The sequence below is a fragment of the Ochotona princeps genome, chromosome X (genome assembly GCF_030435755.1).
Source record: "Ochotona princeps isolate mOchPri1 chromosome X, mOchPri1.hap1, whole genome shotgun sequence".
Lineage (NCBI taxonomy): Eukaryota > Metazoa > Chordata > Mammalia > Lagomorpha > Ochotonidae > Ochotona > Ochotona princeps.
In genome coordinates, this window is record NC_080865.1 from 84,775,037 (window position 1) to 84,798,811 (window position 23,775).

Below are 23,775 nucleotides of genomic sequence, written 5' to 3' on the forward strand. Positions count from 1 at the left end.
CCCCATGCGGCCCCACCCGTGCCCGGCACTTACCTTTTCTAAGTAGGTATAGCTCCAGATTTTCCCATCAGCCCAAGTTCTTGAAATGATTTTTCCACTCTGATCGTATTCCATTTTTTCATTCCATGTCCCTCTTTGAATAAATGTCACCAGTCCCGAAGGTGAATAGGTGATGTTCACTTCATTATATCTGCTCACGGGCGACCACAGAACAGGTCGCCCAGTCTGGTCATAAAGGATGCGGAGGGTGAATTTTCTATGGTCATCATAGATCTTCCCTGTGCGGGTGATGTGATCAAAATCTATGGAGAGCAGGTTTCTGTTGTGGGCCTACAGAAAAAACATACAAAACATATTTACAGCACTGCCTGGGTTTGCCTCGCTAGGGCACTCACAGTTCCGAAGAGTCTCCCCACTCTCCCAACAAGGGGGCCGGCCCTCTCTCCGTCTGGAGCTTAGGGTTTCCTGTTCCTCTGGTGTCATTCTGTATTCACCCACTAGAGGGCATATTTCTGGAGGGCCCGAACTTCGTCTTCCTTCCTAGGGAGAACTTACCATTGTCTCCCTAGCCCTCTCATGGATAGGATGTTGACTATCTTGTTTAGCTCAAGTCTCAAGAGCACTGGTTGGGTCAGGCTAAAACCAAGAGTCCTGAACTCAATCAGAGGCTCCTGCATGGCTGGTAGAGACCCAAGGGTTTGAACCATCACCTGCTGCCTGACAGGATGTCCAGTAATTGGAAGAAGTATCAGGGTTCAAACAGGCACGCTGACATGGGGTGTGTGCACCCCAAGCAGGCAGCTTAACCCACTGCAGCATAATGCAGTGCTCACATGTTCCTTTCGAAAATAACTTCCTCCACCTCCCACTTTTCAATAAGTAATAGACCTTTTCATTGCAGAAAAACTGGAAAAATATGGAAGTTTATAAAGAAAAGATAGTTGCAAACTCACCATTCAATGAGAAGCACTGAACACTTTGCTGCATTTCATTCCGAATATTTTTTTGCATAACTGTTTCATATGTTTAAGATAGAACTCTGTACTGAAACATGTTTTTTCAGCTAATGTTTTTTTGTTGAGCAGTCCTCATGCTCTTTAAAATATTGCTTTTAATGAATATATACTATCTTACCACATAATAAATGTTATCTCTTCTATGGTTGGCAATTAGCATTTTTCCAGGTTTCTTTCATGTCTATTTTTTGGAATTTTGTAAATAAGTATTTCCTTAATATGGGCTCCTGGGTGAAATTAACAGGGTCAAGTGAGAAGAGCCCATCAAAACACTCCTGATGCAACTTTTTGTTTACTTGTCTGTCTGTATCGGGTATAGTGCAATATTTTGACACATAAATACAGCACAAACCGATCACATTACACAAGTCACTTGAGAGAGTGTAGGGCCCAGAGGCTACACAAATGAATACTCCCATCACCTAGTGCTGGGCGCGCCCATCTCATGCCACCCTTACTATGACATTCATTTTCCCAATATCAAAGTGGGAAAATGTTGTGTTGCAGCTGCTGAGGTTTGCATTTTATTTGATTACTAGTACAGTTAAGCCTTTGTTGCTATCTCTTTGCCACATGCATATATTTCTGTGAATTACCTGCTCATGATATCAGCCCATTTTTCCTATGGGGGGGTGGCCACTTGGCTTTTTAAACTTATTGGTTGCAGGCTCGGTGGCCAAGAGGTAAGGCAGTCGGTCTCATAAACTTATTGGGTTTCCATTTCTTTGCTAGTCAGCTGAGACTAATGAAATTTGCCTTTAATTTTCAACCTCTGCCAAAAAAAAGGGACCCTTCACATATTCCATGCCATGAATTGTATACAAAAAACTAGTGTTACATACTCCAATGATTTGGAGAGACACGCTGTGAGTCTCAGGGGGAGGTTTAATTCAAGGAATAGAGCCACAGATTGTGAATGATGACTGTTCAGACCATCTGTAGCCAATGTGTGCAGCGTTGAATTGCATAAATATACAGTCACCTGCTGTTACTGCCTGAAAGGTGACAGAGCAGCACAGATTTCCTGTCTTTGGATATGCAGGGCTTGGAAGCCTACACGAGACCAGGTGTTTTCTCTTCAACTATTCTTCCTGCGGTTTTATAGCCACGAATCTGCAACTGTAATACCATTCATTTATAATAGCTGTGAAATCTCCATGTACTCCCAGGGATGGTTGTAACCATTACAATTTATGTTATAATGATTGTTAAAGAGCCATCGTAATGAGTGATTTCCAGTTCAACTAAATTTGTGGTTTTGTTTGTCTGATAGATTAAGTTTACTACTCAAGACCACGTTTCTTATTAAAGTCATTACTGCTACCCAAGCAGGAATTGCTGTTTAAAATCCACTACAAAATCAGCAGAGGAAAACACCAATGTTCGTTTTTTAACATGCCGGGACGCCTGCAGCCAGGGGTTGTTGCTTCTGGCTAATGCACCCTAATATTCGGATGCAAGTGAAATGCTCATTTCAGAGTCACCTTGGGAAGCAAAAGTCAAATTCAGTCAAGATCTGCAAGAGGGTCAAAGGTTAGGAGTGGCACAGGGCCCCTCGAGTCTCCTGTGGACACTGCAGGGGAGAGGCCTGGGAAGAAAGATGCTTTCCAGCTGATCTATTCCAACCTCCCAGTTGAGTGTCTATGGGCTGCCAGCCTCTGTGGTGTGGAAGAGACCCAGGCTGCTAGGGTCATGCACAAGGTTGAGAAAACACGTGCTCTCCTAAAATACAAGTAGCCCTTGCACTAGGTGTGAGCCAACAATTCTTATTTCCACTTCTCTTCCAGTCTCCACTAATCGGAACAAGAGATGGGAAAGAAAAAGGACTGGAATTTGGGAATAGCCTTGCACAGGTGAACCAGATCTTCCAATTTGGCAACTGATAAGCTGTCATGTTGTCGTGGAAAAGCTGTATTTGTTATTTTTTTTAAGTAGAGGAAGACGTATCCATGCCCTGCTTTATACTTGCCCCCCAGCTGTATGAAGAAGGCCTTGATTTGTGTCCAAACTTGGACCAGAGAGGAAAGAAGGAAGAATGTGTTCTGGCTAGCCATGCACAGTGCTGCCAGCATAAGATGGGGCCGGGGAGAAGCTCCAAAGGCAAGTGTCTTTTGCCTCCCCATCTAATCCCTTTCCTGATCTTTCCCGAAAAGTTTGTATTTTAATTGTTCAAGAGAAGGGCTTCTGAACTCTTCCAATTTGAGGTACATTCAATTAGGATAATGCTATGTTAGGTTGTTCTAATGGCAGCTGCTAACATTTGACTTTGTTTTGGCCTACACAAAGGGCAATTTCCTGTGGTTCAACCTACACACATACACACTGAACAGAGTTAGGCTCACAGCAGTTGGACTATTTCTTCTTCTTCAAGGACCAGAAAGCTGCATTTTCAAGGACACTGTCTAGCATTCCAGCTCACAACACAACTGAGCACCTGTTTAAATTTTTGCTGAAGAAGTCAAAAGACGAATAAGTGAGAGGGGCCAAATCACCACCCTTGGAGTTTGGAAGATCCACTGAATTTAATTTTCATGAAGTTATGAGAATGGATAGGAAAGTCACAGCTGATTTTAAAGTAGCACATGCTAGCCTGCTCTCCACTTGCTGTAAGGTAATCACTCTATGATACTGCTATAGTAACAATCAAAGTCTTACTTAGGCCTGGTTTTATTAATTTTTAATGATTTTATTATTATTTTAATGGCCTGATTTTGTTTCATAGTTGCTAACCAATGAACAGGACACATATTTGATATTAGCACCTGCCACCTAACATTTTATCTGGAATTTCCTGTGCGTTTTTTATTTTCTTGTTATATCACCAGTGCACAAAATCCCCACCCCAGAAAGGCTCTTAGGAAATGGGCTTCAGAGTCAGATAGTCAGAGTTCAAAATCTGTAACCACCACTCATAAGCTGTGTGACCTGTGTCTCAGTTTCTTCATCTGTGACGTGGGAGGGATAATGGGAAACCCATAGGTGTTAGGAAAGTAAAGGAGAGAATCATGGGGCTATAGTGAAGATGTGAGTTGTTATCACTATGGTTAGTGGTAGTAGTACAAACAATTCTCCCATTTCTCAGATGAAGAAAAGTATAAAGTTATGGATGTAGCAGTTTGTCCACCAAACACCACTCATTACTAACCTGATTTTGATCATATCATTTATCTTGGATGCCTTTCCCCTTAGAGTTAACCTGCTCTTGCTTAAATGCATTCATGTTGATTATTTGTTTACCTATTTTAACATGCTAAAAACGTTCAGACCGAATCATGCATCCTTATTTACAAGGTAAAGATAGGTGCAGAATAATACTTTCTTTCCAATTGCTGAATGCAAGATTTACAGTGTAGTTTCTATAACTTAAAGCCCTCAAGAATTCCTTGACCCAAAACACCAAGATTGCCAAAACAGCACTGGTGTCTGACAATCTTCGTTTGTTGTTTCGGACTAAAATATGCATATCTATATACATATACATGCATACACATGTAAAACACATATGCACCCACACACACATATGTGTGTGTGTGTGTATATATATATATATACATGAATGTGTACACATATGTGTTTACTCAACAGGCATTTACCCAACAGGCAGACACACAGACTGCAAGAGAGAGTACCCTTAACCACTGCTTCAATGCTCAAATGCCTGCAACAGTCCCTGGCCCAGCTTGAGGTGTAGCATGTGGGCAGCAGGGACCCAGCCAGTGGACTCATCACCCCCGCCTTGCATTATCAACAAGCTAGATTCAGGATGTGACTATCATAAGCAGCATCTTAATCACAGGCCAAACCCTTGCCCCCTGATGTATTTTTTAAAACAAGTGAATCTATCCTTATAGGTTCCTTATCTGGATTTTTCCTAAAATGAGAGCCTCCACCAGGGAGAAGGAAGTTAAAATCCTGTGAGCCAAACGAGAACCACCTGGGAGCACCCTGGAGCCAAGGACCCTGTCCACAAAGGCACTCCAAGAGATGAGCAAGACACACTGGAACTCTCCAGGTTGCCTCTCCAACTTCCTAGCCTTCATCAGCCAGAGACCCCAAGTTCAACCAGACTTCCTTCCCGCTTTAGAGTTCAGCTCACATATGAGCAGGCACGTGTGGCATTTAAAAACTAACCTCCTCTGTTCACATTCATCTTTGAGCAGAGAAGAAAATCAATTGTGAGGGTTTTAGATGAGTCCTTGTTTCATTTTGCTTATAAACACATAATCATGTTACTTGATTTTATAACTTTGGTTTAAAGTGCTAAGCTTCCTCCATTTTTTTCTTCTTTTTAATAAATAAGACTGTAGTTCCAGAGTTCTGCTGTAACCTTACAACTCAGTCTATGAAATCTCATAGAGGGCTCTGGGACTCAAAGCAGGCCTAAGTATCAGATGACAACATTATTATCCACGGACATAGCAAGGTGCAATGTGGATGTAGTTCCTAAACCAGTTTGCTTTTGGTGAATGTCCAATTCTTTTACAATCACTCTATTGTTAGCTGCACTCTAATTTCTCTATTGTCCAGGGAAATGTATTTATGGGGACAGATTGACGCAGCAGATGAGAAGACACATGGGCGGGATGGGAAAGTACTTTGCAAGGAAGATGATTCAAACACAGCTCAGGTTGGGGGGGAAATGGGTTTTTAAAATAAATGAAATTTCAGGATGTTAATGTGATTTATTTCACTTATTGGAGCAGGTAAAGGAAGGCAACAAATCCCCTGGCTGAGGTTCATGTTTCCCAACAGTCTGCTTCCAGCACTTTGGAGAGGATTCTGACTTTATATGGCAAAAAAAAGTCACTGATCATTGAAGAAAAGCAGCTCTTGCTGTTCTGCCTCGTCCATTTCTGATTCTTTCTGTCTTTTTCAGCTAGAAAATCCAGGGTAGGTGTGATCAGCGTTTTAGAGCCCTTGACGTGCCTTTTATCCCATGGGCCTTTAAGTGCACCTGTCACGTTGTACCCGAATAATTAGTGCTTTACAATCGGCTGCGCACATTCCTGACTTGGGGTGGGTTTTCATAGAGGAGCCCGTTTCTCAGAGTTTTACAGGCTCTTGTTGTGTGACTTTTCTCACATCCTGTCCTGGCAGCTCTGGAGAGCTCGCTGGCCCTCACTCCTAATGGCTGTTTGGAAAAAAGAAATGGTTCTACCCAAGCTCTCAAGGTAATCAAGGGCATTACACACGAGCTTTCAAATGTGGCCTGGCTATTCGGCCCAGAAAGAAAATGCTCATTAGCTTGACCCTTGAAAACTACCCAGGGTGAAAGGACACACCTTGACAGAATAAAGTCAATGGGGAAAGAGAATTTGGCTTTCCAAAATTGGATCTAAGGGCCGCCGTTGTAGCATAGTTGCTTAAGCTTCTGCTTGGAATGCCTGTGTACTATACTGGAGTGCCTGGGATTGAGTCCAATGCAGCCGCCTCCTCATGTGCATCCTGGAAGGTAGCAGGTGATGGTCTCAAGTACTTGAGTCCCTGACAACCACATGGGAGATCCAGACGGAGTTTTGTGTCCCTGGTTTCAGCCCGGCCTAACCCTGACTATTGCAGGTGTTTGGAGAGTGGACCAATGGATAGAAGATTCTTTCTCTCTCTCTCCCTCCCTCATTTTCAGATAAATAAAAATGAATCAACATTTTTAAAACTTGAATCCTGAATAACCATTTATGCATTCCATCAAACTGGATATACCTAATTTGGGGAAACTGAGTCAGCAATAGAAAGAAAAGCATCTAAGAATGGGGAGAGCAGGTAAAAAAAATGAGCCAGTTAAACAACACCCCCCCCCCACGCTTCCCCTCTGCGTGCCACCTCCAGGCTTTGCCTGACTGGGGGCCAGCCAGTTGTCCTATCCCATCCACACTTGCTAGTACATTAGAGTTGATTATTTGTCTCTTTTTGTCAGCACTGAATCGAGGAGTCAGGCCCTGCCAAGGTGGCTCCACTGAGTGGGGCAATGATTTATAGATTAATTATTTTAAGGAACAAGGCAGCTTAGCCAGATGCAGTAGAAAGAGTGCTGTGCTAGACAAAGACCTGTATTTTAGCCTTGGCTCTATTGCTTTATAGCTGTTTGACTTTGGGCAAATCACTTAACCTCTCTGGGCCTTAGTCTCCTTCTCTGTAAATTGGGAGTGAAAATTGATGGTTACAAAATGATCAGATAAAATCCTGGCAACGAAAGCATTTTGTTAACTCTGAGCACTAAACACACGTGAAGGATTGTTACTGCTGTGAGATTTTCTAAGGACGCGCACAGTCCCACAGCTAGCCAGGAAAGGGTGTCATTCTTCAGGCCCGCGACCTCTGGGACTAGAGGTCACACAGAGAACAGCATGAGCCTGTGGTCCTTAGAATCCATCCATAATTATGCTCAGCTCTGCCATAGGGTACTCTTTTAAAGACCCTCAACATGAACAACAATCTGGGATATGCATGTCAGTTTATCATTTCTCTCCATTATCTATACACATGAAGAGAAGAAAATGGAGTCCCAGAACATGGACATTCCCCAGGTCAGATAGTACCGGGTGAGTCACCCTAAAGAATGCACACTCCCAAGGTCACACACCATCTGATCCAAGTCATGACGTTTGAGGCTCTAAGCTGCAGGCCAGACCAGGAAGGATTTTTCAAGATGATTTTTCTTCTGCGGTAAACCCGTAATGAATTCTTTCTTTTGGCAGTGCTAAGTTTTCATTCCACAGGTGTGGGGGGAAAAAAAAGCATTTCATAAGGCAGTTGTAAAAACTGTGCATCAAGGCCAGTTCACAAGTTCCCCATCCATGGTTCTACCTGCAAAAGCCCGTCTCAAGAACTCTGCTGGAAACTCTTCCTGCTATCCACACAGCGCTTTCAGTTCTCTGTTCAGTGGCATGTCTAATAAATATTCTACCAGAGACTGGCGAATCGAATCAAAGCCTATGGACTGTCTTGTGCACACAGCTGACTACAGTGGCTGTTACAAAAATGCTTGGGGAATGCTGTGAGTTTCTGTCACCAGTAAAGCTCATGGAAACCGAGCACTGTCCTAGATCATTTGTCCAGGTGCAGTCAATGATTGCGTTGCATGCCTCTCCTTGGAACTGGGTGGTAGTTGGCAGGGACATGGATTTCCACAGCCTTTAAGGTTCCCAAATGTTTCCTGTGGGTCAAGGAAATGCAAGCAGCTCCAGTATCCCAGCTGCGCTGTGGGTACTCAAAGCAGGTCTGGCTTTAAGAGTGAGTGTGTGTTTCTGGCAGGTTCTAGGGCTCACATACCAAATATTCCTATATTTGGAAAGCTGATCCTTCCATCAGTCAGTGGGGAGGGCGAGGAAGTCCAAGGTGCTGTTGTGTTTGTGGACTTTGTGTGCTGCAGGAAAACAGCCTTGACAGAGACCTCTGGTTAACTGTGGTGAAGTGTGCTTGGAAAGGCCTGGAAGTCTCCCAGGGCTTGACTTTCTGCCAGGCAGCTCTCTCAGTATTAACCTTGACCCTTCTGGTCCTTAATGCTTTCCCTGTAATCATATCACTCACCGATTTTTCTTTGCAATTTGCCTTTGTACAAACATGACTTTCCATCTCGCATCCTTCTGTGTGTGTCTGCCTGGTCTGATTCCAGTTCTACCCAAGAGCAAGGATGCTTGGGTCAACCCACGGGACCTGGGAAGCATCCCTAGGGCATATTGGCAGGGAGTATTAGAGGGCTTCCCGACTAAACGTATTTCTCCAGCTAGACTTTCTTGGTGCCTGAAATTGCTACTATTACAGCACTTTAGCTGGCTAATGACAAAGAAAGCTCCTATTAGAATGCTCATTTAAGGATACAGAACCATTATCGGCCATTAGCACTCTCTTTCGAATTAGCATATCATATGAGCTAGACACCTAGCAAAGATTTGGAGAAATAGGACTTCTGATTAGGGAGGCTCTGTAGTTTTCAAACAATAACCACAACCGTAAAATATCTATGTAGGGCCAAGCCTTACCCTCAGCCTCCTTTCAAAAGCAGACACGTTGCCTTTGTTCTGCTCCTTCCTCTGCCGCCACTCAATGAGGTTTGCATTGTGCTCTCCAGGCAAGGAAATGTTGCACTTGCCCAGGGTGGGGTTGACTGCGCCGGCCAGGATGTGTGGCTCAGAGCTGAGGCTGATCTCCATCCCGCTGGCAAAGGTGACACGCAGGGACCCATCTGGACTCACCCGATAGGTACTCAGAGTATTTTCTGTAGACAAGAGAGGGCGGGGGAGGGCAGGAACAGTAAAGAGGCCAGTTTAGCTATAGCAGGCATGTTTGGGGAGGGCCGAGCTGATGGGGCACTGAGGAGCTAATGGCCTTTTGGACTAGATTGGCAGTCTGACTGGCAGAACCATCCATTTGAGTCCTGTTAGTTCCCCAGTTAGATACCAGACTCTAGTGTAGATACCAGACTGCATGCTGGATTTGGGGAGTGTGTGTGTGTGTGCGCTTTGGGGCATCCATGAAGAATTTTCTCACAAGTGCCTTGACTTATTGGATCTGCCTCCCCAGTTTGAGATGAGGGGACCAGGATGGGCAGAGCAGGAAGCACCACCCAGCTTCCTCATCCCCTAGGGATGCCATCAGGGATGTTGCACCCAAGACAATGGCAACCCTGACAAACATCAGCACCGTTCCTCTCAGAGTGATGGTCCAGGATGACGTAACAACAGAATGGGTCCTTCCTAGCAGGGCCCTTTCTTGTTCTCATTTCCCCTGAAGCTTGTAACACATCCCTTCCAACCCCATCCTCCTCCCCATCCCTGCTTCTTTCTTTCCTCCTTTTTGTCTTCCATTCTTTCTTGGGTTAGGACAAGATTCTAGTGCGGTTGCTTAGAGTCTCACTTGCTATGTCCCCTTGCTAATTAGCCCTTGATTTGCCCACATCAGCCCAGGGCTAGCATGCTGAGCTCAGACGGGGGCATGCGGACAACATTTCTGACAAGCCCAGTCAGACCCTAAGAGAACTGAACCAACAGCTGGGTTTTAGGAAACAACTTGACAGAGGAGCAGACATGGTAGGGATTTCATCTTGCAAGCCCACCCAGCCACCCATCGCCCTCCCCCAGAGATGGGGCCCAGAGGCGAATGTGAACTTGAGCAAGGTGTGACTCTGTTTGGGTTTCAGTCTCTATAGCTGGAAAATAGGGAGAAGCCATCTTTTCAGCCACAGGTGAATGCTATTCATTAACTGTGTGTAGGGCTGTGTCAGAGCCCGGTGAAGCTGTTCTTACCTTGTTTTAAAATATAGATGGTACTGGTTGCTGTCACATTGGTTGACATGATGACATTTTCACGGTTGGAAGTGTCCAGCTCCACTTTTGTCAGTTTCTCCAGGTCACTGTGGAAGCTGCTGACCTCTCCAGTGGGAAATGTCGCATTGGTCAGATGTCCCTCGGGGTCATACCTAAGGAATGTAAGCGATCCAGTTTAGAAACCTCTTGGCATGGATTACAGGCCTTTGCAAACATAAAAAAACCACCCACAGCTCATACAGTTTAACTCTGAGTGATAAGAAGTAGTATTAACCTTGTTCAATAAGAAGAAAAAGGTTAGAGAGATGATTAATCAAACGAAGGTATTTTTTTGCAGCTTCTGAATTCTTGATGACTTCCTTGAGCTGTGCTGTTTTACAGAAAAAATATATCTGGTAATGAATCACCATGGTGGAAAACTGATTTATGAATCATGTCCTGCTGTGTATAATATCGCAGGGAGGCCTCAGCTTGCAATTTGGGTTAATCCCATTAGCTGTGATGGATTACAAAGTCCAGCAGAGGGTGCTGTTGTCAAAGCAAAAAGAGACACAAAAGGGCCCTCCAAGCCTCAGCAGGCCAATAAACTGACTTTGCATTGTGATGGCAAAATGATAATTTGCTGCAGTTTAAGTTGCCAAATTTGAAATGAATGAATCATTCTCTCAACAAAATGAACATGCACACAGGATAATGGGAATGTGTTCATTAAAGCATTCTGGAGACCCCTGATCTTTATGTCACTTAGATCCTTTTTGTCTTTTTAGAGTATGGTGCATTATGTTTTGTAATTTGCCTGTATGAGTAAGAGACCAAAAAAAAAAAAAAAAAGATAATGATTACCTGGGATAATAGACAATAACATATATCTAGAAATATAGTCTAGTGAGTTTCTTCCTTTTCTTTCTTTTTTTTTTTTTTTTTTTGAGTCAAAATGGTTGGCAATCTTACTGTCCTCCAAATGGAAACTGCTTTCCTAAAGGCTTTTGATGTGAAGCTATTCTTTTATTGCCAATAGAACCATGAAAAATAAACACTTCATTAAAAGTACAGACATGTGCCTGGAAACCCATTACTGTTTCCTGTTTCAAGTTGCAAATTATAAAATATTTAAGCACTTTTATTGGCTTTGAACATGTTAAACAATTATATGTATTATATATATAATACATATAATATATATATATATATATATATGTATTTTTTTCCCCAAAAGTGAGTAGGCTAGAGCCTGAATGATGGAGTCCTCAATGGTAGAGACTGGCTCTACTACCCCTTACCCCCCAAACAACTATGCAAAAGAGTCACTGTTAATTCCCCAAGTTTGGAAGAACACGGTTTGAGTAGATGCTCAAATTTTCCAACCTATGCCAGCCTGTGGCAGGCTTGGGAGAAGGGACTGGACCATATTTTATGAGACAGAACTGACCATGAGGGTATAAATAATGCTGCCTCAAGTTTAGTTCTGCCTGTGCACACCCAGGTGGAAGCAGTTCAGTCATGTATGTGAATAAAAAGCATCGAATCTGTCATCTGAAGTCAGAGACTGGCCAGAGCCTAGCTGAGCATTCCCTGTGTTGAAATGAATTTCAATCCAAATGGTCGGCATTAAGAGTTGTGCCACTAAGAACTCACGGTCCAGGAAGGGCTGAAGGGTGCTGTTTGGGCCTGTGGTTAATGGCAAGGCCCTTTATTTTGGCCAGCCTGTCTGCCTATGGCCTGTTCTGGGGCTCTGGAAGGGAGGGAGCATGGAAAGGCCCGGATGTCAGTGCCCTGACCTTGTCTGCCTGCTCTTCTCTCCAGGAGAGAAAAATAATGCCTGACGTTTACACTGCCATGGCACAGACCCCCTGTTCCCTGTAGGGAGGAGCTTCTTGGCAGCAGAGAGAAAAAGCCTCACCTTACTTATCAGGGGGATTCCGGGGGCTGCAGGCTGGAAAATGCACCTGCATTTAGTCCCAGCAGCTCTGCCTGCCTCAGCCCTCCACAGCACCACTCTTCATCATCCCCCCAGGGATCATGGCTTAAGACATCAGGGACTCAAGTTGCCTGTGGACTTCTCACCCTGGAGGTGGTTCCCCGCCCCCTCATCCCACAGTCTCACTGCTCCTTTGAAAGATTCTTATAAAGCAGGCACCAGTGGTTGTATCCACTCATCAGTGCACGGAGTCAGATATCAAATCAGCAAAGGCGTGTGGCTCAATCTTGCTTTTTTTTTTTACCCACCCACTAGACACGTTTTAAGCTACGACATGGGTCTTCTTTGTCTGACATTCACTTAGAGGCTTAGTCCTCGAAGCACAGGTGCCTCCCCAACATGTTTTGGCCTCACTTGTAGGTCCCAAATTAACACTAGTACATTTGGCGAGGAAAGCTCGGGAGTCTTCGGTAAGACTCTAATTACCCAGCTAGAGTTAGCTGCGAGGCTGCTGCCTGCTCCTTTTCTGGCAAAGGATGCAGTGGCCTTGGCAAGTTGTGGTATCACATCCCACACACCTGTCCACTTGCTGCATGGCTAGGAAATTGTATTAGCTCCTGGACAGGCGTTTGATGTGAAAGTGCATATGCAGTGCACCCCACCCTCCGATGCACTCTCACCCCCCAGTTCTGCCAGTCAGCCACAACAGTCACACCCGACACGGTCTGCACTGTGGCAGCTCTCATTTATACGGCCTCGGATCAGCACATACAGGCCCACTTCTGTTTTGCAGATTCATTTCCAAAGGGGGGAGTGACAGGCAGTTGGACACCGGCGTGGCTCATTCCCGCCGCTTTGGAATAATTGCTCACAGAGGATGAGAAATCCAGGAAGCCCTTGATTTCTTATGGTTTGTTTGAGTTATTCTTCCTGCCCCCTCCTCCACCATCACCGGGGAATGCATCCTTCCCGACTGAATGTCAAAGATACAAGTTTAATCAAAATCTCTTATGCTATGTGTTTCCCTTTGGTGCAGAGAGCACAAACCAATATGCTCCAACTGATCCCCTCAGGCCACAACGTGAGAGCAGCCTTCCCCCTCCCCCACCCCCAGGCACTCACCTAAACCATGGGCATGGCACTCACCTAAACCAGGCACACAAACCCTGGCTGGTGCATTATGTCATGGGCAAAGCCTGTTGCCTATGTGCTCATCAGAAGTGGGTAAGGGAACAGGAGCCTTGCTTCTCAATTGTCACTTCCTCACCTGTATTTTTTTTTTAAAGATTTATTTTATTTTTATTACAAAGTCAGATATACTGAGAGGAGGAAAGAGAGAGAGGAAGTGGAGCTGCCGGGACCAGAACCAGCGGCCACATGGGATCAAGGCGAGGACCTTAGCCACCAGGCCACACTGCCGAGCCCCCTCACCTGCTTTTACAGAGATCCCTCCGAGGATGCTTCAGTGAAGTATTGAGTGAACTTGCCCTGTTGTTCAGCACCACCATGATACACTGTGTAATGCACTGTGTGTGTGTGTGTCTGTTTGTGCGCAGCAAGAGCAAAGGAAGTATCTAAAGCAAATTTATAATTCATACCTGTCCTTGAGAAGCATATCGTTTACTTGAAGAGATAATATTTACACAATATTAAAAATATGTTGGGTTTGATGGTTTCTCCTAGGGGATAGCTTGTATTTTCCCTTGAGGATAATTTAAGCCAGGATCAAACTGTGCATGATAGAAACTACAAGCTTTCCTACCTTGACTTTTAAGAAAATATTGCTGATTACAGAAGGGAAATTCATTACCTACTTTTAAAAGGCAAGATGAGGGAGTCAGATCCTGTTACCATTTTGATTTTAGAGAGCTGACCAACTTAATAAGCATTCCCTTCAGAAACACCGGATCCCCCTTTCCTCATCAATAACTTCATTTGGCTTCTTATAATTCTGTTCCAAGTCTACAGTGCCCTTCTCTCTTCATTTGTCCTTCATTCAGTAAATATCAGAGTCCTATGCTAGTTACTGGGTGAAATCCAGAGTCTAGCAGGACAGGTCAGATATACACTAAAACAACCTGTAATGCCAGAAAACTGCCAAGTCCAGACATAAAGAAGGAGCTGCAGATGCTCTGAAGAGGTGGAGGTGATTTCCAGCTGGGCTGAGCACAAGAAGGGGAGGAAGAGCAGGAAGTGGTTCAATCCTGGAGGTCAACAGAAATTGCAGAGGGGGATGAAGGGGTTCTCAGTCAAGGTCATGGGCATGATGGAAAGCAAATAGGTGGCTAGGAACTCTAAGGGGCCTGAGGAGAACAGCATGATTGCAGCTGTGCTTTGGTAGCAATGGCTGGAAGGAGAGAAAACGAGCAAGGAGAACGGTTAGGGGGCGGTTTCAATTTGTGCAGGAGAAGATGGTGGCCTCTGGCCTTTATGAAATGCATTGATTGCCTGTCATTGGGTCTCGTTTCCCTCGCTATCTCGTTCACTTTTGTACTCTTAGGTTCTGGCAAACTGAAGATTCTTACTGCATGTATTTGATGAATGAGGTTAGATAGAATGCTACCAGTGGCAATGGGGAGGCTAGGGTGGATATGAGAGGCAATGAGGTTATAGGACAGAGAGGGCCATGCAGACCGGGGTTGGGAGGCCACACTCGGCTTACATCAGTGGCACTGTGCGGTGCAGCTGAAGGTCCCACTCAGCTGTAGAAAGCTTTTTCTGCCAGTGGCCTCCAATACTTCTGTCACCACCTGTCTATGTTTTGGAAGTCCTTAGCATTACTCATGAAAATTCTGTTTGCCTCACTTTTGATCCTTAATTGAGGGTCCAAAGTACAAGAGCATAAGCAGAGGTGGCTGAGGAAAGAAAGGTATTGGATTTGTATCTCTGGAGACCCAAAGGAACAGTTGACAGGTCTATGTTCCTGTTTAATTGAACTGGAGGCAGGTGGTCATAAGGCCATATGTTGCCTTAATTCCCTTCCTACTTTGGGATTTCAAAAGGCCCTGGAAATGTTGCACATGTTCAGTCCACTGATCATCACATAAACATTACCACATGGACATCACTTCTCATCCCCAAGCAAATGTCTTACCCAGTGTCACAGCCTGATGGTTTATTGACCTTGCCTACCACATTATACTTATCAGGAGGGGGCGAGTCACTCATAGCCATCCATGTTAGAACTGAGCATTTGTAGCACAGTCTAGAAGGTACTGAGGAATGCTAGAAGGGCTTTAGTGGCTCATCAGTGGGTTTTAGTTTGGGGCAGGGGTGATGGGAGAAATTGATGTGCTAGAAAGATTTGAAACGGAGAATACACGAGACTAAGGACCAAGAGGCAATTTAAATGCAGACACTCCTTTTAGTTGGGACACCACCGAAGGTGAAAGGCCTGGACCAGCAGCAGCGACACAGCTGATGTCTTTAGCAGGGCCTCTTTCATTTAGTGTAACAGCAGCCTTTGCTGGGGAACTAAAACAAGGGCATGCTAACTACTGCAGTCTTGGCAAGGGTCGGGGAAGAAAGCTTACCTGCTGTGTAAGTCACAGAACCCTTCCCCTGATTCTCCCAATGATGACAGGGTCATTACAGTTAGAGCCCAGCAGCCCCACACACCAGAACACCTCCGTCATCTGGTCAGGATTCCTGCCTTGACAATCTCCTCTTGGTTAGCCATTTCTCTATAGTCAGTTCTTCTTGACACTCAGAACATTAAGGGCAGTGAAGCATCACAAATACTTGGGGTGTGCAAATATGATCTTCATCTGATCCAAACAGAATGATGGAAATCAATGAATGACTTATTGCAGTGTGCAATAGAAGGCCACATAAGACCACTGCACAGGATGCATTTTAACATCCCATTTGGATTATCCACTGCTTAGGGTTATTTTTGTCATCTCTCCTTTCTGTAGCTACAGATAACTGAAAGTTGAATGCATTATTAGCTGGGCTACTTCTACACAGCGATCATCCATAGTGTTAGTTTGCTTGTCTGTGTCAGTCTGTCTGTCTGTCTGTCTCTCTCTCTCTCTGAGCTTCCATTCCAACTTTCCTTCAGCTCCAGAAAGAAGCTTCTCTCTCACTTCAGATAAATCCTCAAAATCTTTTATAGGGGGCATAGGGTCAGTAGCCTGGCCACCTTCTACACTTCTCTGATTCTGCCTAAAATAGTAGGATCAGTCTTGTGTTTGTCAATTTCAGATGGATAAGGAAAAATTAAAAGGATTGTTCTGGATTGGATAAAGCATGGATAAAAGTGAAGTAAGTCAGCTTTTAGACAGAGTAGAATTTTATTCACATCAGGAAGGTTGGGAAGTGTTCATTTTGTAATGTACATACAAGAAAGGATAGGGCCTGTGTTTTGTTGGGGACTACTCTTCAGCATGAATGAAATCCTTTAGGAAAAAACGATACTTTTCCATTTCAGGATATGTGATATGGCTCAGAAGTTTTCCCCAGGGCTCTGGAGAGAATTAAGAAGGTTGAGCAAGGGAATAAGCAAATAAAATAAATACAGGAAACAAAAATTAATAAAAATCGGTGATGAAAAATGAGACGTCACAACAGACACCACAGGGATAAAAAGAATCATTAGGAATTACTACAAACAGCCATATGCCAACAAATTGGAAAATCAAGAACTGGACAGATTTATGGACATGCATAATCTCAAAAATTAAGTCCATAGACACAGAAATCCTGAATAGGCTAATCATCTAGATTAAGGAGATTAATCATCAATAACGATCCTACCAACAAAGAAAAGTCCAGGACCAGATGGCTTCATGGTTGAACTCTATCAAACTTATAAAGAACTCATTTTAATTCTTCTCAAACTATTTAAGATAATTGAAAGCCATGGGATTCTTCCAAACTCTTTCTATGAGACAAGCATCACCTTAATTCCAACACTAGCAAAAGATATGAGAACTATAGGCAAACATCCCAATGAAAACAGAGATGTAAAGATCCTCAACAAATCTAATCCACTAACACATCCAAAAGATCATCTGGATCAAGTGAGATTTATCCTAGGCATGCATGGATATTTCAACATATGTAAATCAATGACCATGCTACATAACACTAACAAACTGAATAATAAGCCATAGGATTATTGCAAATAGATGCAGAGAAAGCAGCTGATAAAATATAGCATCCATTTATGATAAACAAGAACCTTAGGCAAACTGGTATAGATTCCTTAACATGATCAAGATAATTTCTGACAAACCCATAGCCAGCATCAAAACAAATGGGAAAAACTTGGAAGCATTTGCACTAAGATCTGGAACCTGATGAAAAGTCCACTTTTATTATTGCTGTTCAATAAAGTTAGGAAAGTTCCAGCCTAGAACCATTAGGCAAGAAAAAGAAATGAAAGGGATAAACATTTGAAAAAAGAAAGTCCTCCTGTTTGCAGATGATGTGATCTTATATACAGGGAATCTGAAAAGCTCCACAAAGATACGACTAGAACTTAAAGAGAATTTGGAAAGGTTTTTTGCAGATATAAAAATCAACACACAAAAATTAGTAGCCTTTGTATACACATACTAATAAATGGCTGAGAAAGAATTTGTAATGATCAGTAGCATTCACAAAAGCTACAAAACCTTAAAACTCTTGGAATAAATCTAAGCAAGGATGTGAGAGATCTCTATAATGAAAAAAGAAATTTGAAAAAAAGCCCCAAATACACAAAAAAGGAAGAATTTGCCATGTTTGTAGCAGAATTAATATCTTTCAAATGTCCATCTTACTCAAAACAATTACAAAATCAAAGCTGTCCCAATGAAAATACCAACAATGTTCTTCTCCTATCCTGAAAACATGATGTCAAAATTCACATGCAAACACAATGAGGTTTCACCTCTTCCCAGTTAGAATGGTCATTACACAGAAATCAGAAAACAGCAAGTGCTGGCAAAGATATGGGAAAAGCAACCGAATCCACTGCTGTTAATAAGTAAAATCATTATGGAAAACTGTATGGAGATTTCTGAAAAATCTGAGAATAGATCTATGAAATGACCCAGCCATCCCACTCCTGGGAATTTACCCAAAATGAAATCAGCATGCAACAGAGCTCTCTGTACTCCCATGTCTATGGCAACTCAATCCACAATGCTTAAGATATGCAATCAAACCAGATGTCAAACAGCTGATAAATGGATAAAGAAAATATGGTATATATGCATTATAGAATATTACTCAACCACAAAAAAGAATGAAATCCTGTTTTTGCAACAAAATGCATACAACTGGAAACCATTACAGCCAATGAAATAAGCCAGTCAGAAAAAGACAAAAATTTTCCTTGATCTATGGTCACAAATACACAGAGTACACACATAAGTTAATCTATGAGTGAAATTGACATTTTGAAATTTTATTACTGCTTATAATGCTTGACTATACTATGAAGGAACAGTGATTTTTTTTCTTCTGCTTCTTATTTGTTGCATTCTTCACCTAATGGGATGCTAAGCCTTTGAATGCGAAGTAAACTGAATGTATGTCATTGTAAAAATTAATAAGCAGGGCTGGTGCCATTGCTTAGCAGAGTAAGACTCTGCCTATGGCCCTGGAATTCTAAATGAGTACCGGTTGAGTCCCGGCTGGTCCATTTTCACTCTATTTTCCTGCTAATGGACTGTGAAAGCAATGCAGTATGGTCCAAGTCATTGGGATCCTGCACTCATGGGGGAGCCCAAGCAGAAATTCCTGGCTACTGGCTTCAGCCTGATCCACCTTTGGCCACTGTGGCCATTTAGGTAGTGAGCCAGTGGATGGGAGATTTCTCTCTGTGTCTCATCTTCTCTCTGTAACTCTTTCAAATAAAATAAATAAGTACTAAAAAAATTACAGGATGGAGGGTGGAACACCTGTTCGAGGCAGAATGGGAAGTGTCACTATGTTCCTATATTTCTGTTGTGGAGCACATGAAATTTGTTTACCTTACATAATTTTTTTTTTAAATTAGAAAAAATGGTTGTTTGCCCTATTTTAAAAAATCTCATAGTACTGCCATATCTCTCCTTTTCTGCTCCTTTTCTATCTGTTCAGACTTTGCATGGTAATTCTGATAATCCAGAATGTTCCTTATTTTTCTGGAAGGCAATATTATAATAGTGGAAAGAGCAATGGCGGCTGAAAGACCTGTCTCTAGACTTGGCCACAAGGATGTGAACAGACAAGTTACTTCCCTGTTCTGGGCTTCCGTTTCTTTACTGTATTGTGACTTCCAATTCCTCTTCATGGCTATAAACTTGCAGGATTTCCTCCATGCGGATGCCTACATCTTTTATCTCACAATGGCTCAAGATTGGCCTATTTAATAAAAATGCTAGCTGATTAAACAATTCATTAACTGCTGGCCAAGTCCTGGTTTGCAGGTATGGGCTCCCTTCACTGAGGGTCCTGTCTCCCGCACAGTTCCCTTATCGAAGGACTCCTGGGGGAAAACAGGCAAACCCCATGTAATTTAACAAAAATTTTTCTTATTTATTGAGCATGATCACTTTTTCCTTCTGTTTTGGCTCATTCTCATCAGTAAACAGACACTGCATTTTTCTCTCACTTGAGTCTTTCCATTTAACCCATTTCCTCCTCTGCTCAAATTTCTCTGTTCTTCTTTTCAGCAATGCTCCTCAGAAGGGTATTTTATATATTATCTTCAATCCTTCTCCTCTCGAATGCTTTCTTTTTCTTATTACTATTCAGGTATAATTCACATGCCATAAAATTCAGCATTTCAAAGTGTACAATGCATTGGCTTTTAGTAAACTCACAATATTGTACAACCCTCATCCTCCAAAGAAAACCTGCACATTCATTCCCTATCCACTCTTCTACATAGCTCTTGATAAGCATGATTCTACTTTCTGTCTTTATGGGTCTACTTTTTATATTTACTTTATATAAATGTCATCACACATCACTGCATATGAAAGGAATCATATGATAGCTGTCCTTTAGGTCTCACTCCTTTCTCACGGTATAATGTTTTCAAGGTTCATCCATGTGGCAGCATATATCAGTACTCCATTCCTAAGGAAAATAACAATATTCTGTTGTGTGGACATACCACATTCTGTTTGTTCATTCATCACTTTGTGAAAGTACTGTGAAAGTTGCCAGAATCCAGATGGGGTCATCTGTGACAACACTAACATGAATATATAAATAAAGCCGAGAGGTTAGGAACAAAGGGTTCTTATTCATGGTGTGATGGAAACTATCACAAAAAAAACCTTGCCAGAACTATAACACTGCAAGAAGTGATCACAACTTTATACAAAGAAGTTCTTGTACAAGGACATCTGCCCTGCAATTGCCTACTCAACCTCAACTAATTCACCCTGGATATTAACAATTGTCTCTACAGATTATTGTTTCTAAATATCTAATATAATCTTATTTTTCCTTTCAAAACTTTCCTTTGTTTCAGCCTGATGTCCCTCCTCACCCAAGTCATTAGTCTTTGGAGGATATTTCTAATTTTTTAAATTAGAAATCACCCACATCAGCCTACACACACACATTGGTAGCTGCAATTGCTGAGTCAGTTATGTCTCTAGCCCCATTTCTTACACAAACCAATGGATTCTATGGATTCTATGGCCCAACCCTGCTGACCACACACCTGGCTCTCACCTTCACCAGTGGGAACTACAGCCTAGCTGGAGTGACCCCCAGTAACCCCTACTAGGCCTGCCCTTAGCCTTGGTTCCTGTGCTTGCCAGTATGTATAGCAGTTGTATATACCAGTATGTCCCACATCCCATTTGGTTCTGGTACAAGTCAATGGGCATTGAAGTCTAGCACAACCCAATCAAACCCACTATCCAGCCCACACTGGTGGGTGCCACCACCTGTCTAGCCAGGCCCACTCCCATTTCTGCTTCTCATGCTCATCAGTGGGAGCTGCAACCCGTCAGAGAAATGTCCATAGTTTCCCACTGGGCCCACTCCCAGTCCCAGATCTGGTACTTTCCAGGTGTTTCTGCATCATCTAGCTTGACAGGATTTGCTCCCAATCCAAGCATTAGCCAGCTAATGGTGCAGCAAAGCCCAACTAGCCTGCTCTTACTCTGGCCTAAGCATGTACCAGTGGATACAGTTAGCCCAGCGCTTTCCCCCAACCTAGCTCACATGTAGGCCAACAGTTGTGGTAGCCATGCCCAATCTGGTCTGCCTCTGATCCCAGTTCTCACGAGTGCCAGTGGGAGCGGTAGCCTAGAAGGGGAGCCCCCTCCATAGCCCCTCTACATTGGTCACACTGCCCCCCTCCCACCAGGTCTCATGTGTGCTGGTAGATGCTGCGGTCCAGTCTGGCATGGTCTGCCTTACCTCAGCATTTGTGGGGGCTGAGGGTTGGGGGCTGCTAACAGCCTGGCCTGGCCCAGTCTGCCCCCAATTCCAGCTCATGTTGGTAGATGCTTTAGCCTAGCTCAGCTCAGCCATCCCCAATCCCAGCCCTAATGTGAACTGGCTTTTGTGGCCCAATCTGGCCCACCCTCTTTCCTGTCCTGGTTCTCTGATCTGCCAGTGGCTATTATGAACTGGCTCAGCCTGGCCCATCTCCAGACCTGAGCCATACATATACTGACCTGGTCTGAGCTGCTCCCAGGCTTGGTTCTTGTGCTTACCCACAGGAACTGTGTCCTGACAGAAGAGTTCCCCAAGCTCCTCTATCATATCTCCTCCCAGTGGCAGGTCTTGCGCACACTGGTGAGTCCTTGGCCCAGTCTGACTTAGTCTACCTCCTGTCCTGGAAGGAACAGTGGCCTTGCCCAACCGGTCTACACCCATTCTGGTTTTTACTGGTGGTTGCTACAGCCCAGCCACACCTGGTCCATGCCCAGATACATCCCTTCAGTGGTTCATTAGGGGCAGAGATCTAGCTCAGCCTGTCCTATATCCAACCTGGCTCTCACAAACACCAATTTGTGCTGAAGTCTAGCCCAGTTTGGCACAACCAAGGTCCAGTCCACACCCATGCTGAGGGACACTGCAGTCATGGTCAGGCAAGGTCACTGCCCTCATTATGGTCTTCGCACTCACCAGTGGGAATTACAACCCAGCCAGGGCATACCCTTAGCTCCCCAACCAGGGCTGTTCCCAGCCACAGACCTTGCATGTGCCAGTGGTTGCTCTGACCCAGCTTGACATAATCCATTTCCTGTTTTGGCCATTGCCATCGGATGTTGCAGCCTGATCTGCCTTGGTCTGCTCCCAGTCCCAGCTCTTGCTGGCAGGTGCTACAACACAGCCCTGCTCAGTCTTCCCCCATCCCTTGTTCATGCAAACCAATAGGTATGACAGCCTAGCCCAGCTTGACCTGCACTCCATCCTAGCTCATGTACATGCCAGAGACCCAAGGTTGGCCCAGCCCTGCCTGGTCCATCTCCCTCCATAACCAACTCACAAACTTGTCAATGGGTGGAGTTCCTTTGTCTGGCCTGACCAATACCCAGGCATGAACCACAGGCTCTCCAATAGGCGCTAAGACCCACAAGGGCAATTTCCCAAGTTGTTCTACCAGGCCCACTCCCAGATTCAGATCTCATAAATACCAGTGGGTGCTAGACCCTTACCTGGCATAGTCTGCTCCTCTGTTCTGGCCTTTGTATGGGCTGGTGGATGTTGCAGCCTGGTCTGCCCCACTCCCTATTCTTGGGTGTGCCTGCAGATGCTGTAGCCTGGCCCTGCCCAACCTGTTCCCAACTCCAGTTCCTATGAGTGTCAGAGGGTTCTACGGTCCTGGCTAGCTCAGCCCATCACTATCCCCAGCTCTTAAGCTAACCATATAAATTGCAGTTCCACAGGGGTGAGCCCATATATCCCCAAAGAATCTGCCCCTGGACCTGGTTCTCTTGCATGCTGTGTATTGTCATGACCCAGCCTAACATTACCTATCCCCTGTTCTGACTCACTGGTGGGCACTATTATCTAGTCCTGCCAGGTAGGCTCCCCAGTCCTGATGGTTAGCTGTGGTCAATGCTGACTAGTCCAGCTGAGATCACCCACAAGTCCTGCAGCTTTCACCCTTTAAATTGCTTGGCCTCAGCCTCTCTCTTACCTGTAAGTACAGTGGCTTTGTAGATGGGAGTTCCTCAGAAGTAACTCTCTGCCTGCAACATATTCCCTCAGTGGTTTCCCTCCCCTACATCTCCTTACCCCATCCCTGATCAATGCACAGATCATGCTCACGGGGGAGATCTCCAGGCTTATTTCACCTACTTGGGCATGTCTCCCCAGGCCCTTGCCAGCACCATCCCCCTGTCACACCCAAGCTCCCAGAAGCATGGGTCCAGACCCTTGCATCCCAGGGCAACTAGCCCACATGGCTGCTGCTCACTGTGGAGCGCAGCTCCAGGGGATGTGGCCCCAGAGAGTGTGGGCCCATGTCTGGGCCCCTTGCACTCTAGAGGAGGCAGCCCACATGGTGGCTGCTGGCTGTGGAGCACCTTTTTCTGATTTCTTAAGAACATTTAGGTTGATGACTTGATGAGCACATAGGGAGTCTATACTTCTTGTCCATAATGGATAATACCCTGCAAACATT

The 23,775-nt window shown here is 44.2% G+C and overlaps 1 protein-coding gene across 1 annotated transcript in view; it reads right to left on the reverse strand.

Annotated features, from left to right (window-relative positions):
• TENM1 (teneurin transmembrane protein 1) overlaps nucleotides 1–23,775 on the reverse strand; it is a 570,964-nt gene that overhangs the window by 11,079 nt on the left and 536,110 nt on the right. Inside the window, exons 25-27 of the mRNA XM_004587672.2 lie at nucleotides 10,259–10,431; nucleotides 8,996–9,231; nucleotides 34–330 (exon numbers count right to left, since the gene is read on the reverse strand). Coding sequence (XP_004587729.2) covers nucleotides 34–330; nucleotides 8,996–9,231; nucleotides 10,259–10,431 — 706 coding nt within the window. The remainder of the gene's footprint in view (nucleotides 1–33; nucleotides 331–8,995; nucleotides 9,232–10,258; nucleotides 10,432–23,775) is intronic.